General features: G+C 33.1%; 3 protein-coding genes and 1 non-coding gene across 4 annotated transcripts; 2 read left to right on the top strand and 2 right to left on the bottom strand.

Moving 5' to 3' along the window:
- Positions 1-7,550: 7,550 nt before the first annotated feature.
- LOC133678125 (F-box/kelch-repeat protein At3g23880-like) lies at positions 7,551-9,071 on the bottom strand. The gene has a single exon (XM_062100331.1). The coding sequence runs from the start codon at positions 9,023-9,025 to the stop codon at positions 7,829-7,831; it is 1,197 nt and encodes a 398-aa protein (XP_061956315.1). The 5' UTR covers positions 9,026-9,071; the 3' UTR covers positions 7,551-7,828.
- A 1,152-nt stretch (positions 9,072-10,223) lies between these two features.
- On the bottom strand, positions 10,224-10,296 carry TRNAA-CGC (transfer RNA alanine (anticodon CGC)). The gene has a single exon. It is a non-coding gene; the product is annotated as a tRNA-Ala (tRNA).
- Positions 10,297-11,992: 1,696 nt separating this feature from the next.
- Positions 11,993-15,193, top strand: LOC133678486 (wax ester synthase/diacylglycerol acyltransferase 11-like). Its single transcript, XM_062100790.1, has 7 exons — positions 11,993-12,387; positions 13,024-13,602; positions 13,703-13,769; positions 13,969-14,081; positions 14,455-14,673; positions 14,762-14,899; positions 14,986-15,193. The coding sequence occupies exons 1-7, from the start codon at positions 12,088-12,090 to the stop codon at positions 15,145-15,147; spliced, it is 1,578 nt and encodes a 525-aa protein (XP_061956774.1). The 5' UTR covers positions 11,993-12,087; the 3' UTR covers positions 15,148-15,193.
- Positions 15,194-17,750: 2,557 nt separating this feature from the next.
- On the top strand, positions 17,751-20,704 carry LOC133677993 (protein BOBBER 1-like). The gene is made up of 6 exons (XM_062100138.1): positions 17,751-18,267; positions 19,261-19,433; positions 19,545-19,593; positions 19,855-20,021; positions 20,222-20,305; positions 20,414-20,704. The coding sequence occupies exons 1-6, from the start codon at positions 17,910-17,912 to the stop codon at positions 20,450-20,452; spliced, it is 870 nt and encodes a 289-aa protein (XP_061956122.1). The 5' UTR covers positions 17,751-17,909; the 3' UTR covers positions 20,453-20,704.
- The last annotated feature ends 2,397 nt before the right edge of the window (positions 20,705-23,101 follow it).

The following is a 23,101-nucleotide window of genomic DNA, read 5'->3' on the forward strand; positions in this document are numbered from 1 at the left end:
CTATATATAGATGGCTAGAGCCCAATTGTGATGGCAATTTTTTTAATGCAATTTTTCCAAGTCCCAAGATTAAGTGTGTCATTTGACCTTGATCTTTTGGGTCCACAAGCATATATATATATATATATATATATATATATATATATATATATATATATATATATATATATATATATATATATATCAGTGCATCATCATCACTGTTCTATGCATTGGTATGAAAATGCTGTTTATTTAAAATTTTATTTTTAAAAAATTAATTTTTTATTTTAATATGCTGATATAAAAAATAAAAATATTTTTTAAAATATTTTCAAATAAAAAAAAACTTTAAAACATAATTTAATTTTATCACACTCCAAACCATACCATTAATCCAACTATTTCAATTAATAACCAGTCATTTCAATTTGCAGTGGCCATTTTTCTCATTAAAGCCTTAAACAAGACACTGATTGCTACTAGAAAAATTGACATTGCTAGGACAAATAAATGTCTTTAAGTTTTCAAATTGATGGAACTTGCCGACACCATATTCAATTTCCACACTATCTTTTAAGAATTGATCCATAAAAATAAATTAAATTTGATCACCATACATAAATCTACCACTCAAGATGTTGAGCTTACCAATGGTTAAGGCTCATCGTATACGAAGGTGGATCCCTGGTTACATGGAAAGGAAGGAAAAATAAGGGAAAAAACAAAGAGATACGAGTCATTATCATGAGCTTGTGTGGTAGTTCGTGCATCCATATAATATGGACCCCGTTACTCATAAACAACAAGCAACCCGAGCTCTATTTGATTCCCCTACAGCCCTACCTTTCCGACTGTAGACAAGCTAACGCTTCTAGTACATGATCATTTACATCTTCAAGCATGAAAAGTTCACAGAAAGAGAGGCAGCGAGGGGGTCCCGTGAGAGTTGGTTAGGCTGTCACGTAATTCAGTACTGTGTGAATACTGTGTGTTATCCATTGAAGATAATTATGGCAGGCACTGTTTCTCTTGGAAATTAAGGAGCACAGCACTCGTATAGAGCCTGTAATTAAGAAACAGGTTAAATCAGCCAGGGATCGAGAGAGGAGGGTGTTGAGAATTCACATCTTACTTTGTTGGTTTAACAGACAAGATTTTTGTGTGAGAATTATTGGTTATACCATCTTCTCTGACTCAGAGATTAATTAATCTCTGTAGATTTTTCTTTTTCAGACCTAGAAAGGCCAAGAAAAACGTGGTTTAATTGTATCAATTGTTTTATTATGATTAAAAAAACAAATCATGATAGCTAATAGCTACTAGTTATAGTTGAACTTGTACTAATTAGTGTCTATTCTTCCCTTGAGAAAGTCTCCGAACCACAAAATTATTTATGAAAGCAGATGAAATGATCTGTGCCTTTGTCCCCTTTGTCTTCATAGCAGGGCAGCTCATGATCTTGAGTCATTTGGGCTGGGGGTGGCAGTCGTCCATGAAATGAAAAGGGGAAATTGCCAAGATATAACTTATTTATGTACTAAAAGAAGGGGGGGAAAGGGTGCCAAGAGAAACATAAATAGAATATATGATTGAAGAATTACATGATTGATATGATAAAAATAAGGTTTCTCAAGGTCCGAGGTTATATCTCTAAAATGTAGAGAAAAACTTGATATTTTGAAAAAAATTAATAATTTATTAAGCTAACTTGAGAAATAGAATATTAATTGTTTATATATATAGTAGCAAAAACCTACGTAGCCTGTATAAAAAGGAAAGAAAACAGGAAACTAAATAGGAAAAACAAATAAAATCTGAAAATAACAATAAAAAATAATTCAGAACACGCATCTTGAGTAGTCTTTCTACCTCAGTTGATTAACCTCGAAGGAAACAGGACCTGTAAAACCTTCTCATCAAATTTCAACCTAATATAATTATAGAATCTAATATTATAATTATTTTTATTTAACTGGTTATTTGACATGTCCGTGAGCTTTCTTTGGCTGCTTCATGATTCGAACAAGTATATACAGTAAATGTCAATGATGCAATTATGCAAATTACACAAATATTTACGGCTATTTAGCAGTTTGAAAGAAGCCATTTTTTAAAATGTATTTTACTCAAAAATAAATTAGAATAATATATTTTTTCTTTTTAAAATTTATTTTTAATATCAGTACACCAAAAATATTAAAAAATTAATTAAAAAAAAATTTTTAATTTTAAAAAAAAATACAATTCAACTATACTCTCTCAAACACACGTAAAAACTGGATAATAAGACGGTGGTAGAGGTTAGGCACAAGGACGCGAGGAGGGTCAACAATGTTAGCTGTTTGTGGTCATTTTTTATTAGGTGGCATCTTAAAGGACTTGGACTTCATAAGTCTATTGTAAGATAGATGGGATATGGACCTAGCAATTTTTACTGTTTGGAAGATCAAATTAATATATATTTTTAATATTTTTAATGTGATGATATTAAAAATAAAAATAAAAACTCATAAAAAAATATTTTAATATATTTTTAAATAAAAAATATTTTAAAAAAACATCATCCTAAAAAAAATATATATACACTCCAGGGTTAAGCGTTAAGGAGAAGGTGAAAGTAAACAATATTCTTTAATGAAATTCACTCTCAATTTTGCTGTAATCTGTAAGGCCCTGGACCATAAGAGCCGTATGGCATGCTAGATCTGGGCCAGAGAGAAATTAAATATCTCTATAAAAAAAAATTGAGCAAAAAAAACAAGTATACATCAAGCAAAATATTTCATTTTTTTAATGATAAATGGCATTTTTACTGCAGAGTAAAATAATATTTTTCTTAACGTAGATAAATATTATATTCGTTAAATCCAAATCACTAAATTAAAAAAAATAGCTGGAAATTAATTTATACCAGTTAGTGAACATTTATTTTTAATAAATAGTCATTTCAGCTAATGTCTAAGCTTTCATTTCAATTCAACAGCTCAGACTCAATAAATATAACTCGATAATGTTACATTATTGAAAACATTAGATATCTAGAACAACTGATTTTTTTTAAAAAAAAAATCATGAAAAATATTATTATTAAATTTGGCTCGACATGGTTGGTAAACCGAATAACCTACTTCCTGACCCTACTGAATCTAAAAACAACCCAACTTGAAGTTAACCTGATTTAATATGATCAATTTAACATGTTAATTTATAATTATATCTAGACTTGTTGGTTTTTTTTTAAAAAAAAAATAACTTAAATAAACCAGGATTAACTCGTGCAATCAGTAATCTAGACTTTGCGCTAAGTAGCCATTAGGTTAGGATTAACAACTATGGTGTAAAATGAAGAGTGTCATTATCAAAATCTTAATTTAATCAATGTTGTGAGCTGGCAAGAGCAACTTTATTTCAAATTGAAAAAGAAAGATGGATATTAAGGGGCAATCCTTGTCATCAGTGCTTAGCCTTGCTTCCCCTTTTTAAACAAGGATTGATACATGTTCTGCACATACTTTAAAGCCTTCGATACCATTGGCACCTTTTGCCCAGAGAGACCTTCACTTTTCAGTTGAAAAGTGTTAGAAAACAGTGTTCATCAAAATTTCAAGGAATTAGGATTCGAGCAAACATTCCAATAAGTCCATTAAATTTACTTGATCTGTCATTGATGCTGATGCTGCTGCTACTGCTGCTGCTGCTGTGGTGTTCATGGTATTGAGGACTATTTTGGAATAAAAAGAATAAATGTAAGTGTACTCTTAAGATATCAGAAATTAAGGATCAATTGAAAAATAATACTTCAAATCCAAGAGCAAAATTGTATGATAAAAACTAACAGGGATTGTAAGTTTAATTTCTCCTTAATTTTGAGGTCAGCTAATGACATGTGTGTGTGTGTAATTCAGTTTTGTGAAAGCTTGAGATTGCTTTTGCATATGGTTGTGTGAATGTTTAGGCCACAACAAATATATTTAGTATTAGAAAATAATATAAAATTATATTTTAAATTCTTACTGAATTAGATTAAGTTATTGGAATAAAATAATTATTTGATTTGATATTATAACTTTGATGACCAAACAATCACAACTTAATATTTATAATAGATTAAGTTATGTAATGGACTGAATACAAGATTTATATAATGGACTTAATTATTGATAAGTTTGTGTAGTTATTTAAATAATTTGAATCACAAGTTTAATAGATTAACACGTGTTTAATATTAATTTTTAAAATTTAAAAAACGTGATTGCATAGCTGAACATCAATTATTTTCAAAATTTTGTTTTATCTAAACAGCAGATCAGATAACCAGTAAAAAATTATTGAACTTGCTGGTGTGAACACGAATTTTACTGTACTGAGAAAGTTGATGTGGAGCCTTCGTTTAATTTATCATCTTGTAAGCTCGGAAGGGACTGCATATCCTGACAAAATTTGATGTAGTCTCTACAGTCCGCCCTGCTGCCATCACTGTTTTTCATTGATGATTTCTTTCGGCAGCAAAGCATGACCGACGGAGGACGGGGAAAGATGACATTGTTACGGCAGTGACACAAACTGAGTATAGATTGAGGATTCATAGAAATAACTAAGAAAATAGAAAATAGAAAATGGAAATGGAAAGACCTTGAAACTTGAAATTATAATCTTGTTGTTTATTTTTTCTATTTTTGTAAATTATTATTATTATTAAAAAAATTTAAAAATAAATTTTAAAAAATAAAAAATATATATTATTTTGATGCATTTCAAAAAAAATATTTTAAAAAACAATTACTACCGCAACCATAGTTTTTAAACCCGGCCCGGTCCAAGGCCCGGGTTCCGGGTTTTGACCGGGTCAGCCGGGTCAATCTCTATTTTAAAAAAAATCAAAATGATGTTATTTTAGTAAAAAAACAAAAGTCAACTGGTTGCAACCGGATTTTTTACCAGATTTTATCAAATTAACCGAATCATGACTTTTTTTATTTTTTTATCAACCCCGTTCGGTTCCAACCCGAGATCAGCTAAATTCCAGAATAACCTGCCGGACTGACTGGATTTCAAAATTATCACCGCAGCAATACTTTATATCTATATCTTAATATCAAATGTAATTTATCTGAAGATAAGAAAAGAAACAGCAACATAAAAGTTATTAGCAGAACAAAACTAATAAAGCAGAAAGTTCTAGTAATAGAGGAATTATTATAAAATAGGCACTGAAATACAGTTGAACTTAAGAGTATTTAAGATTAATAGACGTCCAAGTTAATTTGGAAATACATTTTATAATTAAAAAATAAATAGATAAAAACTATAAAATATTATTTAACTTCATCACCTCTCCATGTATCAAGTGTAGTTCTGGATCTCACTGTGGGATTGAAGACAGGGACTTTAGACCAAAAGCAGTCCTCACCACGACCATTCTGCACCGCACCCAAGTGTAGAGGTATCCATTGAAATTCGAATTCAGAAAGGAATGGCATCCATTGAAATTCCTCCTCATGGATGCTGAGAGAAAGCACGGTTCCATATCTTGTCGTCCAATATAACACTCCTTTCGCTGTAACAGCATTCGTCAGTCGCTCCTATGGAGTTAAGAACATGAACAAGTGTTTGGGTTTGGGACTAACCATGAAGAAGAAGACTTCATCTCCATGCGAAGACAGAAACCAAGCTCTCTACATAATTCAATGTTCTATAGGGAACAAAACCCTCATGAAGTATTTCTTTTTCCATACAAAGAGAAGCTCCTTCCATGGACCAGAAGAGGATTCGTTAAAAAAAAACACTTCATTATGCATATGCTGAACGAATCATAGCTTGTCATACACTATAGCTTTCCTCTCGCTGCAACTCCGATATGATTAGACTCAAAGAGAAATATCACTAGGAACGCCCTGCCTACCTCATCCATAAAGATAACCAAAATCCCACAGGCTGACTTCAAATCTCCAAGATGCAATCACTAGCTAGAGCATAGTGAAAAGGCAGCACCATTTAATGATTGCTCCATGATAGCTAAGGGCATAGATTAAACGAACAAGATACTTGTAAATCTCAAAAAACATTTAAGCGGGGAAGGAACACACACAAAGCAGCAGCCAGTAAAAGAACAAGGCACCATACCTGAAAGTGATGGCAGAGCAAAGCAGCAAGAAGAGGATTCGTTAAAACAAATATACTGCTCTCTGATAATCATTGCCTCCAAGTTGAATGAAGAACAATTAAAATGCTGGTGAAAAAATCAGAACCAAGTAACATGATGGCGATGGGGACTAACATCTCAATTAATGCGTCTACATCCTGACAGCACTGCCCCTCTGGCTCTCTCGCTAGACAGAAACAAAGCGCTCTGTATAAACAAGGGCCTGACAGAGAGAGAATTCTCGCTGGAGTTGAAGACTTCTAACCCTTAACTGATTCAAATCATACAAGAACAGCTCATCATAAACATTAGCTTCTTGAAGTATAACTTCACTATTGCTCCATATACCAAGTGACCTTCCGGAGGAGGTAGGAAATACCCGAGAAATTGTAAATGATATAGCCAAAAACGATCTTCGCCACAACCACTAAAAACTTTATTGTCTAAACTTGCTACTTTACCACAGACTAAGCTATGACAAGCAGCAAAAAATTCTGTAATGCGGTAAAGGGTAAGGATATATTATCGAGAAGAGCTGTTTAAAGTTGTGAAGGGTTGATGCGGTAAAGCCTGAACCCCAGCCAGAATAGACGAAGAGCAAAGGATTGTTGATTGAATCTTGAAGATGGTTGGCTATGAAAGCGGGTATTCAATGAGATCATATGTTAACAAGTAACTTGCAATAAATGCAGTAATTTAAGTAAGAAATCTTTTAGTATTATCTGGACTTCGGAAGAAGTTGTGTCTCTTGAATTCTGCTGGCAGTTTGCGTTTCTCCCCTTGTCATTTGCCTTCTCCCAAACACAATAACAGATGTCATGGTCGTCAAGGGTCTGTTTGCTTCCATGCAAAGTTCATGACCACGGTGGAAGGTTAATTCAACGAATATGAGCTCAGGTGAGCAGTGCACATCTCTTCTATCATATTAATTGATGTAACCTTTTGATTTCGTTTCACATGGCTAGAAACCTTGTATAATTGCTTGCATTGGTTCAATCCAAACATATACATCAAACCTTTTAAAATTGCTTGTGTTTATTCAATCCAAACATTTATATCAACTGGGTAAGCCAGAGCATCAAGGAGATTGGTTCCGAGGGTCACGGAACTGAACTTTAGTCCAGAAATAACCCAACACAGCAGAATGGACCAAGTTGGGTTTGATGCAATACCGTCTTGTCTTTAGACCCAGAGTTGTGGCACAAGGCCATGATGACAGGAATGGTGGGGATGTGGAGTCTTTCAGTAGATACCAATTTAGAACACACAGAGCAAACAAAAGAAATGGCAATGCAAGTTTCTTGGTGGTACAAGTTGGAAGGTTCCTGTTACTCCGCTTGTGGTTCAATTTCAAACAAGACTCGCAGTTCAGCAATGCAATATCACAACACTACGGGAGCAAACAGGACAAAACAATGGCCAAATATAAAAACAAACAATACGTATTATATATATGCGTCGAGCAACCAAAACGAGCGAAAGGGCAGACCCATAGCTCATGATGGTCTCTTTCTCAGCTAACACTGTAAGCAAGTCAAAATTAAAACACTAGTCCCTAAAAAACACAAAAAGAACTAAGCTATGATCCTACAAGATCACTAGATAGTAGCAGATAACATAATCCTCCCCAAATATATATATATATATAACCCTAAGAGAGAGCAAGAGCCAGCAACTAGCGTGGAGGAAAAAAACAGACTCCAATTATCCCTCACCAGGCTCCTCTTCTATAACCTGATCTTGCCCTCCTCCACTCACTGGAACAAAACTTTCCACATAACTATGAACATCACAGGAGTAGCTAGCGTCACAAATATGCATCCCTCTGTAATATTGATTACTAGGATCAAACAAAATGAATTGAGCACCCTGCCCCTCCATCAACTTCTTAATTATCAATCCTGTCTCATTTGCAACACCGACAGGGTGTCCAACAGTAGTTAATTGGATAGAATTCAATTTAGTCCAACACTTTCCATCAGCACCATCACATTCATCCCATACACAAAACTCAATCCAATCAGCCACACCAGGTCTTCCATGTCTAGAATGGACATCCACTTCCTTTGCAGGATAAAATGCCAGTGCAAGTGACCCTTTAAACCCCATAATTTTAACACAAATTCCGGCCGGAAAGTCTGGTATTGGGATCTTTCTAAACTCTTCAGTATCCAAATCAAATGACACAATAAACTTCTGAATACCTGATTTTCCAGCACTATTACCTAACCAATGCAACCCTCCATTGACAACCACACCATTCTGTCCTTCATGTATCGCACAGGCCCCAATACTCGCTTCAATCACTCTCCAACAAAAAGTCCTCCATGAGAAAACCTCAGCCATCACAACAGGCGATTCATCCTTTTCGCAGCCGAAACTCACTATTCTTACAACTTTGTAATCATTCTTTTTGCGATCAAATCCAAACCCAGTTGAAACCATCCAAAAGGGTCTACGAGAATCACTGATTCTTGGACTAGGGAGACAAGAATACTGCTTCCTAGCAATATTCCACAAAACAAACCCCCTCGCATAACAAGATGAGATGTCAAGACAGACCAGACCATTGCAGGAACCAACAATTTTTGGGAACCTAATCAAACAACCCAACAAAGGAACTTCAACATCACTGATTTGGTTATTGTTTAAGAAAAAAGAAAAGTTAGACCCAGATGGGTTATTGAAATGGCGGAAGAAAAACGAGGAATGGCGAGAAGAACGGCGAAGATGGGCGGAAATGAAAGCAGGGGAATTGATCAAAGCAGAGAAGGGTTTAGAAACGGATTGGAAACGGGTTAAAGATTTGATGGGAAGTCTTGAGAGGATGTCAGTGAGGGTTTCTTGAGGCAAAGTGCCTTTGTTAGCCATTAATTCTCTTAATCTTCGCTTGCTTCTCATGGGAGGAGGGAGACCTAATGGTGGTGAGTAAATTGAGTATTTTATATATATTTATATACGAATAGGTTTTTATTAGGGTTTGGAAATTGGAGGAAATAGAGAGACATTTTGTGTTTTTTTTTTTTCCACAAATGATTAATAGGAATAAACCCTTTTTTTATTTTTTTTTATGGAATTTGAAAAGATTATTTATTTTCATTTAATTAGTCATGTTTTCTTGAGTGATGATGACGAGAGTTCAAAGGACTCTTATTAAAATTAAGCATTCATTACATTTGATATTAAATAAAAAATTATATTTATTGTTTTTCAAGTTGAAGAAAAAGAAAGAATTAAATGTTTATAAAAAAATTTTGGGATTTTTATGATGATAATAAATGATATATAGAGTGATTGAGTTGGATGGGATAAATTTTATCTTAAATCAATAATATCATTAGATTAAGATAAAATGAGCGTTATCATTTTCTTTTCTTTTTTACAGTTTTTATAAATTCAACTACTATATAATGAATTTATTGTGAATCAATTCTATCTTATCAATACTCTACTAGATAACTTGTAAATCTTGTGATTATTTCTGATTTAAAATATAAATTTTTATATTATTAAAGAATATATTAATTAATTTACAGGACGGTAAAAAAATAATATTAGATCAAATATGGATAGATTAACCATAGTTATTAACTTGATTCTAGAATTTATCTAAAAAATATTTTGAATTATTAGATGAATTCACAAATTATGAGATCAATTTGTTTTTTAATATTGATTTGATTACTACAAATCAAATTTAGTTGAGTCAATTAAACAACTAAAAAACATAATTGAATCAACTAGATTTTATTTTATTATTATTATGTTTTTTTATTATTGAATGTTATAAAGTGTAAAACATTGCTAATTAAAAAGGTATTTAGAAATATAGTAATAATTATTTTTCACTCAAAAAAATATTAAAATATTTTTTTATTATTTTTAAAAATTTTATTTTTGATATCAACATATTAAAAAAAATAAAAAATACTAAAACTAAATTTTTAAAAAATAAAAATGCATGAAAGACATTAAATTGTAGCGCACTAAATCAAGCTTTATGCTAGGAAATTTGGACTTGCCTTTCAAACAAAGTAGTTCAAAATAAAAATTAAAGGGCAAAACCGTCTGGGTCATAAAGTTCAAAAAATAAAAAACTTGGAGGTGCGGGGAATCGAACCCCGTGCCTCTCGCATGCGAAGCGAGCGCTCTACCATATGAGCTACACCCCCGTACGGCCATCTGTCAAGACAATATCAATACTTATACAGATAGTAAATGTATTGGTAATGCATGCATACAATCTCTAGGATTTAAGATTTCTTTATCATGTTTTGGACGATGAAAATGATGATCACATCGATGTAAATATAAATATAATTTGTAATGTTGCATTTTGAAGCTAACTAGGAGGCGTATTTTTATGCTCCTCGTTTTCTTAAATCACGTTCTAGGGCTGAGTTTTTATTTTATTTTATTTTATTTTATTTACATTCTTTAAGAAATAGAATTAGCTAATTCTTTTTATTGAATAATGTTATGGTGAATTCTTTAAAAATAGATGAAAAGGACAAATAATCAAAGCTTTTTTCCATAACTCCATGTAAGATCTAAAGAGCCTTGCCCAAATTTACTTTCCAGTGATTTTATCCTAAATTTCGCAGACTGTGTCAATAGCTTTCCAACATGCATACTTGAATATGCTGTAGAAAAACCTGCAAAATAAATCAAGAAAATGAAGGGGGAGAACTAAACACCACCAATAGCCCCCTCTCTCTACAAGTTCATCTTCTCCTTTCCTATCTTTTATCTGTTTTGTGCTCATCGTCTCACTTCTATCAGCTGTGTTCTCAAAAAGAGGTCGGTGAATTGAAAGATATGATGTTAATTGTAAGAAAGTAGAAAAAAAAGAATGAGAAGTGGTAGAAAAAAAAGCCACCTATGTAGAGCAATTTTCATGAAAAAAAAAAGATAAGAAATCGAAGAGAAATATTGTCCGACTCAATCACACTTCACATTAAAAACATGGTCTCTTAGTTTTTTTTAATGATTTAATTTAATTGTAGGTTGTCATTTTATATCCAAAAAAATAATAAAATATATAACTATTGAGAGAAACACGTACATGAAAAGAAGATAGAGTAATTTTCATGAAAAGAAAGATAAGAATGTGAGTCAATCACACTTCATATTAAAAACGTGAGTTCTTAAATTTTTTTTTAATAATTAAATTTTAATGTAGGTTATTATTTTATATCCAAAGACCTAACAAAATACACAACTACTAAGAGAAACACATACATAAAGAAAAGAAAGAGCAATTTTCATGAGAAGAAAGATAAGAACTCGAAAAGAAATATCGTGTGAGTCAATCACACTCCACATTAAAAACATGAGCTCTTAATTTTTTTTGTTTAATGATTTAACTTAATTGTGAGATGTCATCTCATAGCTAAAAACTCATTAAAATACATAACTAATGAGAGAAATACATTTCTGAGATACATACAAAAGCAAAAAAAAAAAATCAAAGACAATTTAATATTATAATGTACAGTGAATTGTCTCCGTAAGCACAGTAATTTTAAGAAGCTTGAGTAGTTGTTTTTTTTTTTTTTGTTAATTGTTAATATATAGAATCAAATAACATTAAAATAATCAGTTGGACTGGCAATAAAATACTGAGAGGTAGTGAGGAGTGACTTGGGAATCAAACAAAATTTATTTTTTTTTCAAAAATTGTCACAATTCACATGGTTAAACTGGAAATTTTGGTCAACCAGAGCACACAGCACATCTGTAAGATGTTAAAATACTGCACATCAAGGCCTTGCTTCTTCTGTATTAAATATATTAATTCCCTTTTACTTTTGGAGAAATGGGACATTCTCCAACTTGTTTCAAATATTTGTATATAAGGAAGTAAAACTTCAAGGTCAAATTAAGCATTGAGCCAGAAAAACAAGGCCTGAAAACCGGTCATCACCAAAATTCCATCTCTCCTTTGAACAAGGTTTAGGGCTATGCAGTCATCTAGAAAAGCCTCGTACCAAGAAACTCTAGTCTCCCCTGTTCTTGAGCCTGTTAAAACAGAGACAGCTACAAAGAAATGGGAAACCAATGAAGAAAAGGAGATGGCAGATTCCAAGGAATCAACCAGCTCCCAAGAACCACTTAGTCCAGCAGCTCGTTTGTTTCATGCACCGCAGTTCAACTGTACTATTCTCACAGCTATTGGATGCAAGACTAGTATCAATCCTGGTGTTATCATGATGGGGTTGAAGCAGACTTTGATGAAGCATCCTCGTTTCTCCAAAAAGCTAGTAAGATTTATATACCACGTCGTTTCATGTGCTCCTTGCAGTCTTTTCTGTGGTTTGATCTTCTTCTTGGTTATTCTTGTTCTATTCTTAAAGTTGTTGTTTCCTGTGTTTGCTTGATTCATCTGCAACATGGATTTGAAATTTATCTGTGTTTCTGCCCTTTTTTTCCTTTTGGGATGCAAATTCTTCATTTCAAATAATTTGACCCGCCGTTATGACTCGTTCGCTGGTGGCTAATTCGCAATCCATATACTTACGAAATTGTCAACTGACTAGGAGAAAAATTCAAAGAATTGCAAGAAAGTCATATTTCCCATAGCGTATTCAATTTTTTTTATAGCCCATCAACATAGTATATGGGATATCATAGATAGATCATCCATGCTCACGCCAAAAAAAAGTTGATGAGAGTAGAATTGATGGTTTAACTGCACTAGATTCAAATGTCTTCTGGTCAAGAATTACTACGACAAATTGCCCTCCTAGTTCCTTTCCAGCTAAATTTTTTTTCCATGACATAACGTCTCCTCATCTTTCAGATATTTTCAGCGAAGTTAACGTTGACTATTTGTGCTACTCTGTTCAAATATTGATCTCTGTGTTGATATTTCTTCTTCTTTCAATGTGAAACTAAAGGTGATTGATGATAACAAGTGTGGCTCGAAATCGAAATGGGAAAGTACTAAAGTGAATGTAGAAAATCATGTTACCGTGCCAAATCTGGATCCAAATATGGACTCACCTGACCAATTTGTTGAAGACTATATCTCGAACCTTAGCACCATTCCTCTGGACCTCTCAAAACCATTATGGGAAATGCATATCCTCAATGTCAAAACATTGGATGCTGAAGCTATTGCAGTTTTCAGGATCCACCATTCCCTTGGTGATGGTGCATCACTAATCTCTCTTCTTCTAGCTTGCACCCGAAAAACTTCCGACCCGGATGCGTTGCCTAGTATTCCGGCGCAACAACGGGCCGGATCTCATTTTTCAGGGGGATTTTGGGGGTTGTTTTTTTCCATGTGGACCGTGTTGAGAATGATTTGGAACACTTTGGTTGATTCGGTTTTGTTTGTGGCAACAATGTTATTTTTGGAAGACACGAAGACTCCTCTTAAAGGTGCATCCGGGGTTGAGCTAAAGCCCAAGAGGTTTGTACATCGGACAGTTAGCTTGGATGACATCAAGCTTGTGAAGAATGCAATGAACATGGTAGGCAGTTTTTTTTCCCCCCCTTTTTCCAACATCTTATTGGCCTAAAATTTATAGCCAAAACTACGTTAATTTTCCTTCTGTTCTTGGATTTTAGTAGACCATCAATGATGCTATAATGGGAGTAACACAGGCTGGTCTTTCACGATACCTCAATCGAAAATATGGTGAGTGTTTCATTCTCATTTTTTTCAAGGAATTAGCCGGTCTGCAACCTTGTCCTATCATGTTAGAAGGGTAAATGTTCGTAGATAGAGTAGTTTAATGTTGTGACAGGTTCTGCAGTGGTCTGTTCTCTAGTATTTTTGAGTTTCAGATGCAAAAACAAACGGTAAACATCTTGAAAAGTGGACGTTAAATTAACAGGTGATCAGAGTGAGATTGAAGATGGAGAAAATGGGAAGAAAAATAATATCCCAAAGAGCATACGTCTTAGAGCATCTGTCCTAGTTAATGTAAGACCAACTCCAGGAATCCAGGTTAGTGCATCAACTCTTTTCACTCCCTGCCAACAACTCTGTTTAAATAAGAGACAATGGAGGTGTATTTTCTATGCTTCTAAGACTACAAGAGAAAACATCGACAAAGCACCCATACTTTGTCACAGCTGAATGGTAACATAGTTTTTCAGCACCCAAATGCAACATAATTTACTCTTAAATACTCGTAATATATCTAGAAATTCTTTGTATTGACTCAGAATTTTGATAGATTTCGCCGAATCAATCCACTAAATCAAACCGAATTGAATAACTATGATTCAAATTTGTATTTGGTTTGCTTGATCCACGTTCAAGAATCTAAAACCCTTTTGTTTTTTCGTTTTAATTATCTTATTTTTCTCATAAGCAGACTTTGGCTGATTTGATGGCTAACGACTCCAATAACCCCAAATGGGGATGGGGTAATCGGATCGGATACATCATCCTCCCTTTCACCGTTGGTCTACAGGATGACCCATTAGAACACCTTCGCAGGGCCAAAGCCATGATTGATCGAAAGAAGCTATCACTAGAAGCTACATTCTCATTTCACATTGCCATTTTAGTGATCAAGCTATTCGGAGCCAAGGTAAATAGATATATATTATTCTTTTTTAGCAGGAATTAACTAGTTTTTATGTTTCAATTTTTATTTATTTATGGACATATGTCCACAGGCATCTGCTGCTATAGCCCGAAGAGTTATTTCCAACACTACACTGGCGTTTTCAAATGTGGTTGGTCCATTAGAAGAAATTAGCTTTTATGGACACCCAGTGGCTTACATTGCTCCAAGTGTTTATGGAAGTCCTCATGTAAGTAGCTCCAAATTACACTAGTAACTCCAATACAAGGATAGTTTTATTATTATTATTAACTTCATAATGAACTCACTGGGCAGGCATTGACGATCCATTTCCAGAGCTATTGCAAGAAAATGACGATTGTCCTGGCAGTTGATCCAGATGTAATCCCTGATCCTCATAAACTTTGTGATGATCTAGAGAAGTCTCTTGAGATCATTAAAGATAGTGTTGTGGAAAGAGAACTTGATGCTTCCTAGTGAAATAATTTATCAGGAGAAAGAAAGAAAAGCTCCATGTTATCAATTTAAGTTCGAAAGCATCAAATTACAGTTTTTTTTTCCATGTCGGATAGCCCAAATTTGCAACTCTTACAAAAGAAGAAGATACATGAAACAATCTTGGAATGAACAAGCTCCCATGCCTGTGCAGCAATATATATAATTAAGCTTAACGAGCAATTAAATGTTAGAAGTTCATGGAATCGTTGGCCCTGACAACATCGCATCAACGATCGAGCTCTTTTGTTCTTAAAAGGGACGTCCACTCTTCGTCTAAAGCTTAGAAAACAAGGCTGGAGAAGAAGTCTTGAATGAGTCAGGTCTTATAGAAGTCATTTGAAACTCGATTTGCTAAGAGTGGTTAGAGCTTGTTCGTCAAGGTATAATGAGTTTGTGTCAAGACTCGCTATATAGATGACATGAGATTGCGCCTAAGTTTAGCTGAACTCGTTAAGCTTACAGATAAACTTACGTGTAAGCTTGTGAAAATCTGAAAGGCGACGAATTCGTGAAAACTTTAAACGGACTTGGGTTTTTCATAGCTACTTGACTGGCTTATATTAGTGAGCTTAGGTCGTTACTCGTTCTCCTGCAAAACAAGTTCTTTACGTAGATGAAGACCTATCAACACCTAATTTGGTGAAAAAAGCACAAGAAAATGATTTTTCGAGAAGCTTTTAGCATGTGTGTATATATATTTTTTATTTTTTAATATTAATATATTAAAACAATCTAAAAATATTTAAAAAATTAATTTAAAACACAAAAAAAAATAAAAGTCTTTTGCCTGATTGAGCCATGTGACCCAACAAGTCGTGCAGCTGCCGATTAGACAACTGTTTGGGTTGGGGCCCAACACGTTGTCCAGTTGCTCTGTTCCAGTTGGGCTAGGCCCACCAATTATCCAATAGAGCATTTGTTGGTTTGGGCCAAACCCAACATCTGTCCAATCAGATCCGTCCAGTCTTTTTTTTTTTTCAACTTGTATAAATAACTATAATACTAAATAAATTCTAAGTTTTGAAAATATCTCAGGTCAATTCATTTGCAACCCCACTTATATTATTCTACTCATATTAGTGTGAGTCATATATACTCACATCTATCACCGTGCATGTTTAAGATAATATTTGTAATTATGATAATGATTTTTAAAATAATTTTTATTTAAAAACATATTAAAATAATATTTTTATTTTTTAAAATTTATTTTTAATATCAACATAAAAAAATCTAAAATTATAAAAAAAAATTAACAAAAATTTTCTTTTAAAAGTACAGTCTGGTCACAATAAAAAACACTCTCGGAAGCAAATCACAATATGATAAATTAAGAACTTCGGACCGTGATAAATATCATTAGCATGAATTTGAATCAAGGCTCCTGGATAATCTAGTTTTAAAATAATAATAATAATAATAAATAAATAAAATCTACGAGAATCTGATTCCCTTTATTCAAAACAACAAATCAAATAAAGATATGAATTTGAAGATCCGGATGTAAGACAGAATAACTAGAAAAACAAGAGGAAATGAGAGGGAAAATGAAGAGGAAGAATAAAGAAGATGAAGAAAATGCAAGGGAGCTGCTGCCGGTGAGGATTGCCGGAAGCAGAAGGAATTTTGAACGAGAGGATTATTTAGAATTAGTATTAAAAGTCTTTTACCAAGAATTTTAACATTTTAAAAGTCTCATTACTGCAAAGATTATTATAAAAAAAAAAGTATGAAAAACATTTTGAATATAAAATGAGTTTTTGTAATATTTTTTAAAAATTAAAAGAAGCTTTTGTTAAATTCTTAAATTTTAAATGATCCATGTAATTTTGTAATTAAGTAAGGTGATTGAAACTTACCGAGAAGGATATTATAAAGTTTTAGCTATGCTAAAAATAAATATATTCCACATAGAACCTTTATTTAAGAAATTATATCAAATGAAATACTCTGTTTTAAATTGAACTAATTGATTCTTTCTGTTTTATCATCTAAACTCTCACCCTCATCTTAATTAAATAGAATAATTAAATAAATGTTATTAAACTCGTCACTTGCCTACTCAAGACTCGTTTTGATTGAGTATTATTGTCTTAAACTAGGTTATAAATTAATCCGGTTGATAAATTTCACAAAGTATTAATTCACAATCTCACTAAAACTTTAATAAGATTTTCTAAGAAAAAAATTAAATAATATTATATTAACTTTCTTTAAATAAAATAATAATATTTTATATTGACAAGTTAATTAAAAAAATAGTACCATGTTTGAGAACGTTGTTGAAACTGTGTTCCCTTAAAATTCAAAAAATTAATTTATTAAAAAATATATTTTTTTATATTTTCAGATCGTTTTGATGTGTTGATTTTAAAAATAATTTTTAAAAAATAAAAAAATATCTTTTTAATATATTTTTTAAAAAAATTATTTTAAATCATAACCGTTACCGGTTACCACAATAACATGACTAGTATAATCCACTATTCAAACCAGATTTGAGTCTTGGAACTTTTTAAATTAACTTACTTTAAATAAAGATATAAAGTGGAGGGATGAAAATGAATTCTTAGCACATAATATTGATAAGAAAAGGTTCTATAACCCTCGACGGAACTCATTGTCTCACTCTTTCTGGTTTTCCCATCTTCACTTCTAAAAAAAACCCTCGAACGAGAGAGAACTCCTCAACTCACACTCACCGAGTCAACTCAGTTGAAGAGAGCAAAAACAACCCAAAAATGGCAATACTTTCTGATTACGAAGAAGACCAAAACGACAAAAAATCATCACCTTCGTCATCCTGTACTTCTCCCAAGACGCCGATGTTTACGGCAGCATTTAATCCACAAAACCCCATAAGGATTGTGGAGACGGTTCTTGATTTCTTGGGGAAAGAGAGTAATTTTCTTGAGAAGGACACGGCGGAGGAGGAGATCTTTGCTGTGGTGAAGAGGGCAGTGGAGGAGAAGAAGAGGAAGAAGGCGGAGGAAGAAGCGAAGGTGAAGGAGGAGAACAAGAGGTTGAAGAAGGAGGAGGTGAAGGCAAATGAGGAGAAAGTGGAGGAGGGAGAGAATAAAGAGCAGAGTGCAAAGAGAGGTAAATTAAAAATGGGTTTTGTTTAATTTTGCGTTTCTTGTTTTTGTTTTGGTTTTTTTTATTGGTTTATCTGTTAAAGTTTGTAATTTTTTTTATGTATTGTTTTCTTTGAAGTAGTAAAAGATTGAAATGTAGGAGATTTGGAATTGTTGGGAGGGTAAAGTCTGAGCTTTTTGGTATTTTTCTAATGGGGTTTAAGATTTTGAAGGAGAAGGGTTGTTCCTGTTGTGAATGTAGTGAGTTTTGGTATTTTCCTATGTTTGGATAGGAAGCCAATGATTGAATTGAAGGGAGAAAAGAATAGGGTTTTGAACCATTTGTTTTGGATAAGTATTGTAATTCAACTTCTTTAAAGTAGTCGATTGTTCAGTTCTGTTCTTTGTGAATTTGCTTGGCGGTGATGGTTGTGAAATTGCTTAATTGTTCGTTACTAATTTCAATTGTGATTTTTTTTGTTTGTAATTAAATGATATTTTGCTGAACATGGAAGGGGGTTAAAGTTTGACATTTGGTTTTTGAAATTTGTTAAATCTTGAATAAAGTTTTAAATTTTTTGTGATGAGAACTACATGGGATGATGGAAGTGTCCGTTTACAAGGAAGGTGTTGTAGTTGATGAAAATGGTGCATAGATATTGTAATAGGAGTTTGTTCATAAATTAACTTAACTGCAACCTTTTTCCTTGCAATCCAGATGTATGTTTTATCTAAGACTTCATGCAAGTCCATGCGTGGTGGGTAGGTAGGCTCTAGCTTTGAGTTTGTAGTTCTGTATAGATTTGCATTTTTCAATTACATGCTTAAACGAGCATATGCACCCAATTGGCTGATGAACCATATAAGTGAATTGCTTCAAATATCCAGGACTTCCATGCTAAATGCAGATGAGTGTGTTGGACATTTTTAGTATTGATATCTATGAAGTTTGAAGGAAAGGTGTCCATTGCTTTCTTTACTTACTTCTTTCTTGCTGCTTCTTGTTTATAATGGGCAGTTCCAAATAAGGGAAATGGTCTTGATCTGGAGAAATATTCCTGGACACAGACCTTGCAAGAGGTTAATATACAAGTTCCAGTCCCTTCTGGAACTAAATCAAGATTTGTTGTATGTGACATAAAGAAAAACCATCTAAAAGTTGGACTCAAGGGTCTGCCCCCAATAATTGAGGTAAGTTTGCATGCTCACGTGTCTGTTCTTTTATGAATTGTCCCCTGGTGAACTATCTTCGGTTTGTCAGGTAGTTTTCTGTCATAACACTCTGTATTCAAATACTTGCAGGGAGAGCCTTATAAGCCTGTCAAGGTTGATGATTGTTACTGGAGCATAGGTATGCTAACTACACCAGTTACTGAATTTACTAATGGAATAATCTTCATGGCTAAAGACAATATTTGAAAATTCTTTGCAAAAACTAAAGTATAAAGAATTGAGCATTTTTCTTTTGATGCATTGTTTTCAATTTTGTTACCCCATCAAGAAACGTCAGATACATTTTTCTTTTGATGCATTGTTTTCAATTTTGTTACCCCATCAAGAAACGTCAGATAAATGTGAGTAACTCATCATATATACCATTTACTGTCGCCAGAGGACCAGAATACCATCTCAATCCTTTTGACAAAGCATGACCAAATGGATTGGTGGAAATCTTTGGTGAAAGGAGATCCAGAAATTGATACTCAGAAAGTTGAACCTGAAAACAGCAAGCTATCTGATCTGGATGCTGAAACGCGGCAAACTGTTGAAAAGATGATGGTAAATTTCTGTGCCTCTTCCATTCTTGATGGTGCTTTGGTCCTTAGTTCTTCCATCTTGATTAACGTAGTTTAGGTTGTTATAGTTGCTTAATTGACATGGGTTGTGTTTGTCCATCCTCTTGGTTGGTAGTTGTGAAAATTTGACGTTATTAGTTTTTGTGATTTCTGATGTTTCAATTTCCTCTTTCTTCTGTGTAGTTTGATCAGAGACAGAAGAAGATGGGCCTTCCAACCAGTGATGAGATGCAGAAACAGGAGATTCTGAAGAAGTTCATGGCTGAGGTGAAACCACAACTCTCTTGAACTGCCCCTCATTGCACCCCTAGTTTTCACTTGACCTCTTGCATCACTTCATTGGCTAACCTGTCATTTGATTTTGATTCGTTGCAGCATCCGGAGATGGATTTCTCAAAGGCGAAGATAGCATAAAATGGGAGTTTTTGTGTCTGCTGTTTTGAAATTGGGCCAGGTGTCTACTTTGATCTAGTGTATTTCTTCTTGGTGGGCTTGAATGGTTGAACCATGTTAATAACTTTAACTTTAAAGGTTCTCTTTTGGTGGGCTTGAAATGGCTGATCGATACATCTTCATAGCAAGTTCGTAAGTGTTTTTTTGTCGAGGCTTAAAAAATCTGACTGGCAAGCTTTTCAGAGCTGGATATAGTAAAATTCACCTTTTTCATGCCCCTTTTTTCTTCCACGAAGCTTCCTTCTGTTTTTACTTTATTTGTGTAAATTCTCAGCGTGAGCAACTTAAGTGGAAAAATGTCCCCCTCCATGTGCGCGCGGTAGAGAAGTGCCTCTGCACGATCATTGATTAACGGGGCACTCTTCCTCGTCTTTCTTGTATGACAGGTTTGGAATTTGGACTTTAGAGTCTTGCTCTGTATCTCGTGATCCCTTCCTTCAGTGAGTGTTGTAGCTGCAATGGACTGGGGTCGTTGTGCCCTAGCAACAATACACACACACACACATACAAGAATGAATCTGAAATGAGAATACGATCAACCCTTTCAAGGTTTTAAGAGTTCGTTTAGTTTAGTTATGCGGTGCATATAAAAAAGCATTACGTTTTGAGTTCTTCATGTGAAACGCAATTTATACAGTGGAAGCACAGCATTGTTCGAAAATGAATTTCAAAAAATAAAAATATATACTATTTTGATATTTTTTTCAAATAAAAAATACTTTAAAAAGTCATAGCTATTATAATTATAGAATGAGATACAGCTTTTTTCACATAGAGGAAGAAAGTGGATATGCATGTGTGCGAGGCTGAAGATATTCATTTCTTTTTATATGCTACTCTGTCTCGCCTTCTCCTCTTTGTTCTCCAAATCTCCTTTTCTCTGCTTTTCTGTGATGCCATCCAGTCAAACAACTCAATGGACCTCAAAGTTATAAGATTGCTCTGTTTTCCAAGTGAGTAAGATTCAATTCCAAATTGCTCAAAACAACATTAAGTGACTTGACTAGCTGAATTGTTTAGCTCCTGCTTGATGAATTACTCCATGACTGGTATACATGTGATGAACAACTTTATGATTATTGAAAGATCAGGTGGCATTCGAGTTTGCAGGTATTTATTCTGTGCTCTAGTTTTCTGGCTTTCGTTTTACCAAAAAATAAATTTCTGCTTGTTTCAACAACCTAAATCCTAGTGTGCCCTGGCAGAACTTGAATTTGAATCAAGTATTTGAGTATATTACATTCTTATTAAACTCAGTTTAATCTGGCAGCCAATCTAATGATTAGTTGAATTGAGACATGATAGACTTAGTCTATTTTTCTAAAAGAAATAAGAAAACACCTTTTGATAATTTGTTTTAATTTTTAAAATAAAAGATTTTAAAACAATACTATTTTAAATTGGATCCATTATATATAAAGCTAAAAAATATCAGATTTTCACTGTGCATGCACTCATAATTTACTGTGCCTTGTACAATAAATTTACTATTTTACCCCCTCCTTACAAAACAACATGATTTGCTAGTAGGGTAGTTCGGTCTTTTCACCATGGTTCAAATGTCATCGTCAAATTCATAAAGGTCATTATAGTCATCTCATATTCTTATTGTACAATAAAAATACTAAACTACTCTTAAAAAGTATTTTCATTTAATTACTTTAAATGGTATTTTTGGTTTTTTACATTTTTCTAAAAAATAAAATGACTAAATTACCCTTGATATCAAATTTCCTAAGCTTTGGGTTTTAGGGTGTTGTCATTTAATACAGGTTTTTTTGTCATTGTTAGGTTTGGCTAGAGGCGATTCATTCTTTTACTATTTTTAAAAATTATTAAAAAAACAAGTTTGAAGCGATGTGTGAGTCGTTCAATGGAATAACACTAGCTTCCGTTGCAGCGTTTAAAGCTCCACGACACCCTCTTCTATATGGAGCGGCGTGTGTGGTGTTTTGAATGACGGTTTGTCATCGACAACCTCTTTCTTTTCTTCTCTCTTCTCTCTCTCCTCCCCATTGAATTTTGTGCTGACTATGAAAAAAATCAACTTCATCCTTTTATTTTATGGCATTTCATATTTGGCCAACAATATTTTGATTTCTAAGCTTGATTATTTGTTATTTTATCAAATTTAATTTTGTTTTTAATTTCATCCTTGGATTCATAACCTTGATTTTTAATTTCTTCAAGTTTGGTTCTCATTCTCTTTATTTTTATTTTTGATTTGGATTCTTTTGTGAATTTAATTTTTCTTTTTAATTTTACCCTTCAATACAAAGTTTTATGATAGTTAATGTTAGGCCCTCAATATCTTGATTTCAAATTTTGATTTTTAGCCATTTTATCACATTTTAACTTGTTTTCATTTTCATTTCATTTTCATCATTGGATCCATAATCTTAGTTTTTTATTTTTTTTTAAATTTGATTCTTATTCTCTTGATTTTTATTTTTTGTTTTGAATTCTTTTGTTAATTTGATTTTTTTTTTCAATTTTATCATTCAATTCAAAGTTTAATGATATTTAAGGTTAGGGGCCCTCAATGTTTCAATTTCAAATTTTGATTATTAATCCTTTAATCAAATTTTAATTTGTTTTCAATATCATCCT

This window comes from Populus nigra, chromosome 18, assembly GCF_951802175.1.
Source record: "Populus nigra chromosome 18, ddPopNigr1.1, whole genome shotgun sequence".
Classification (NCBI taxonomy): Eukaryota; Viridiplantae; Streptophyta; class Magnoliopsida; order Malpighiales; family Salicaceae; genus Populus; species Populus nigra.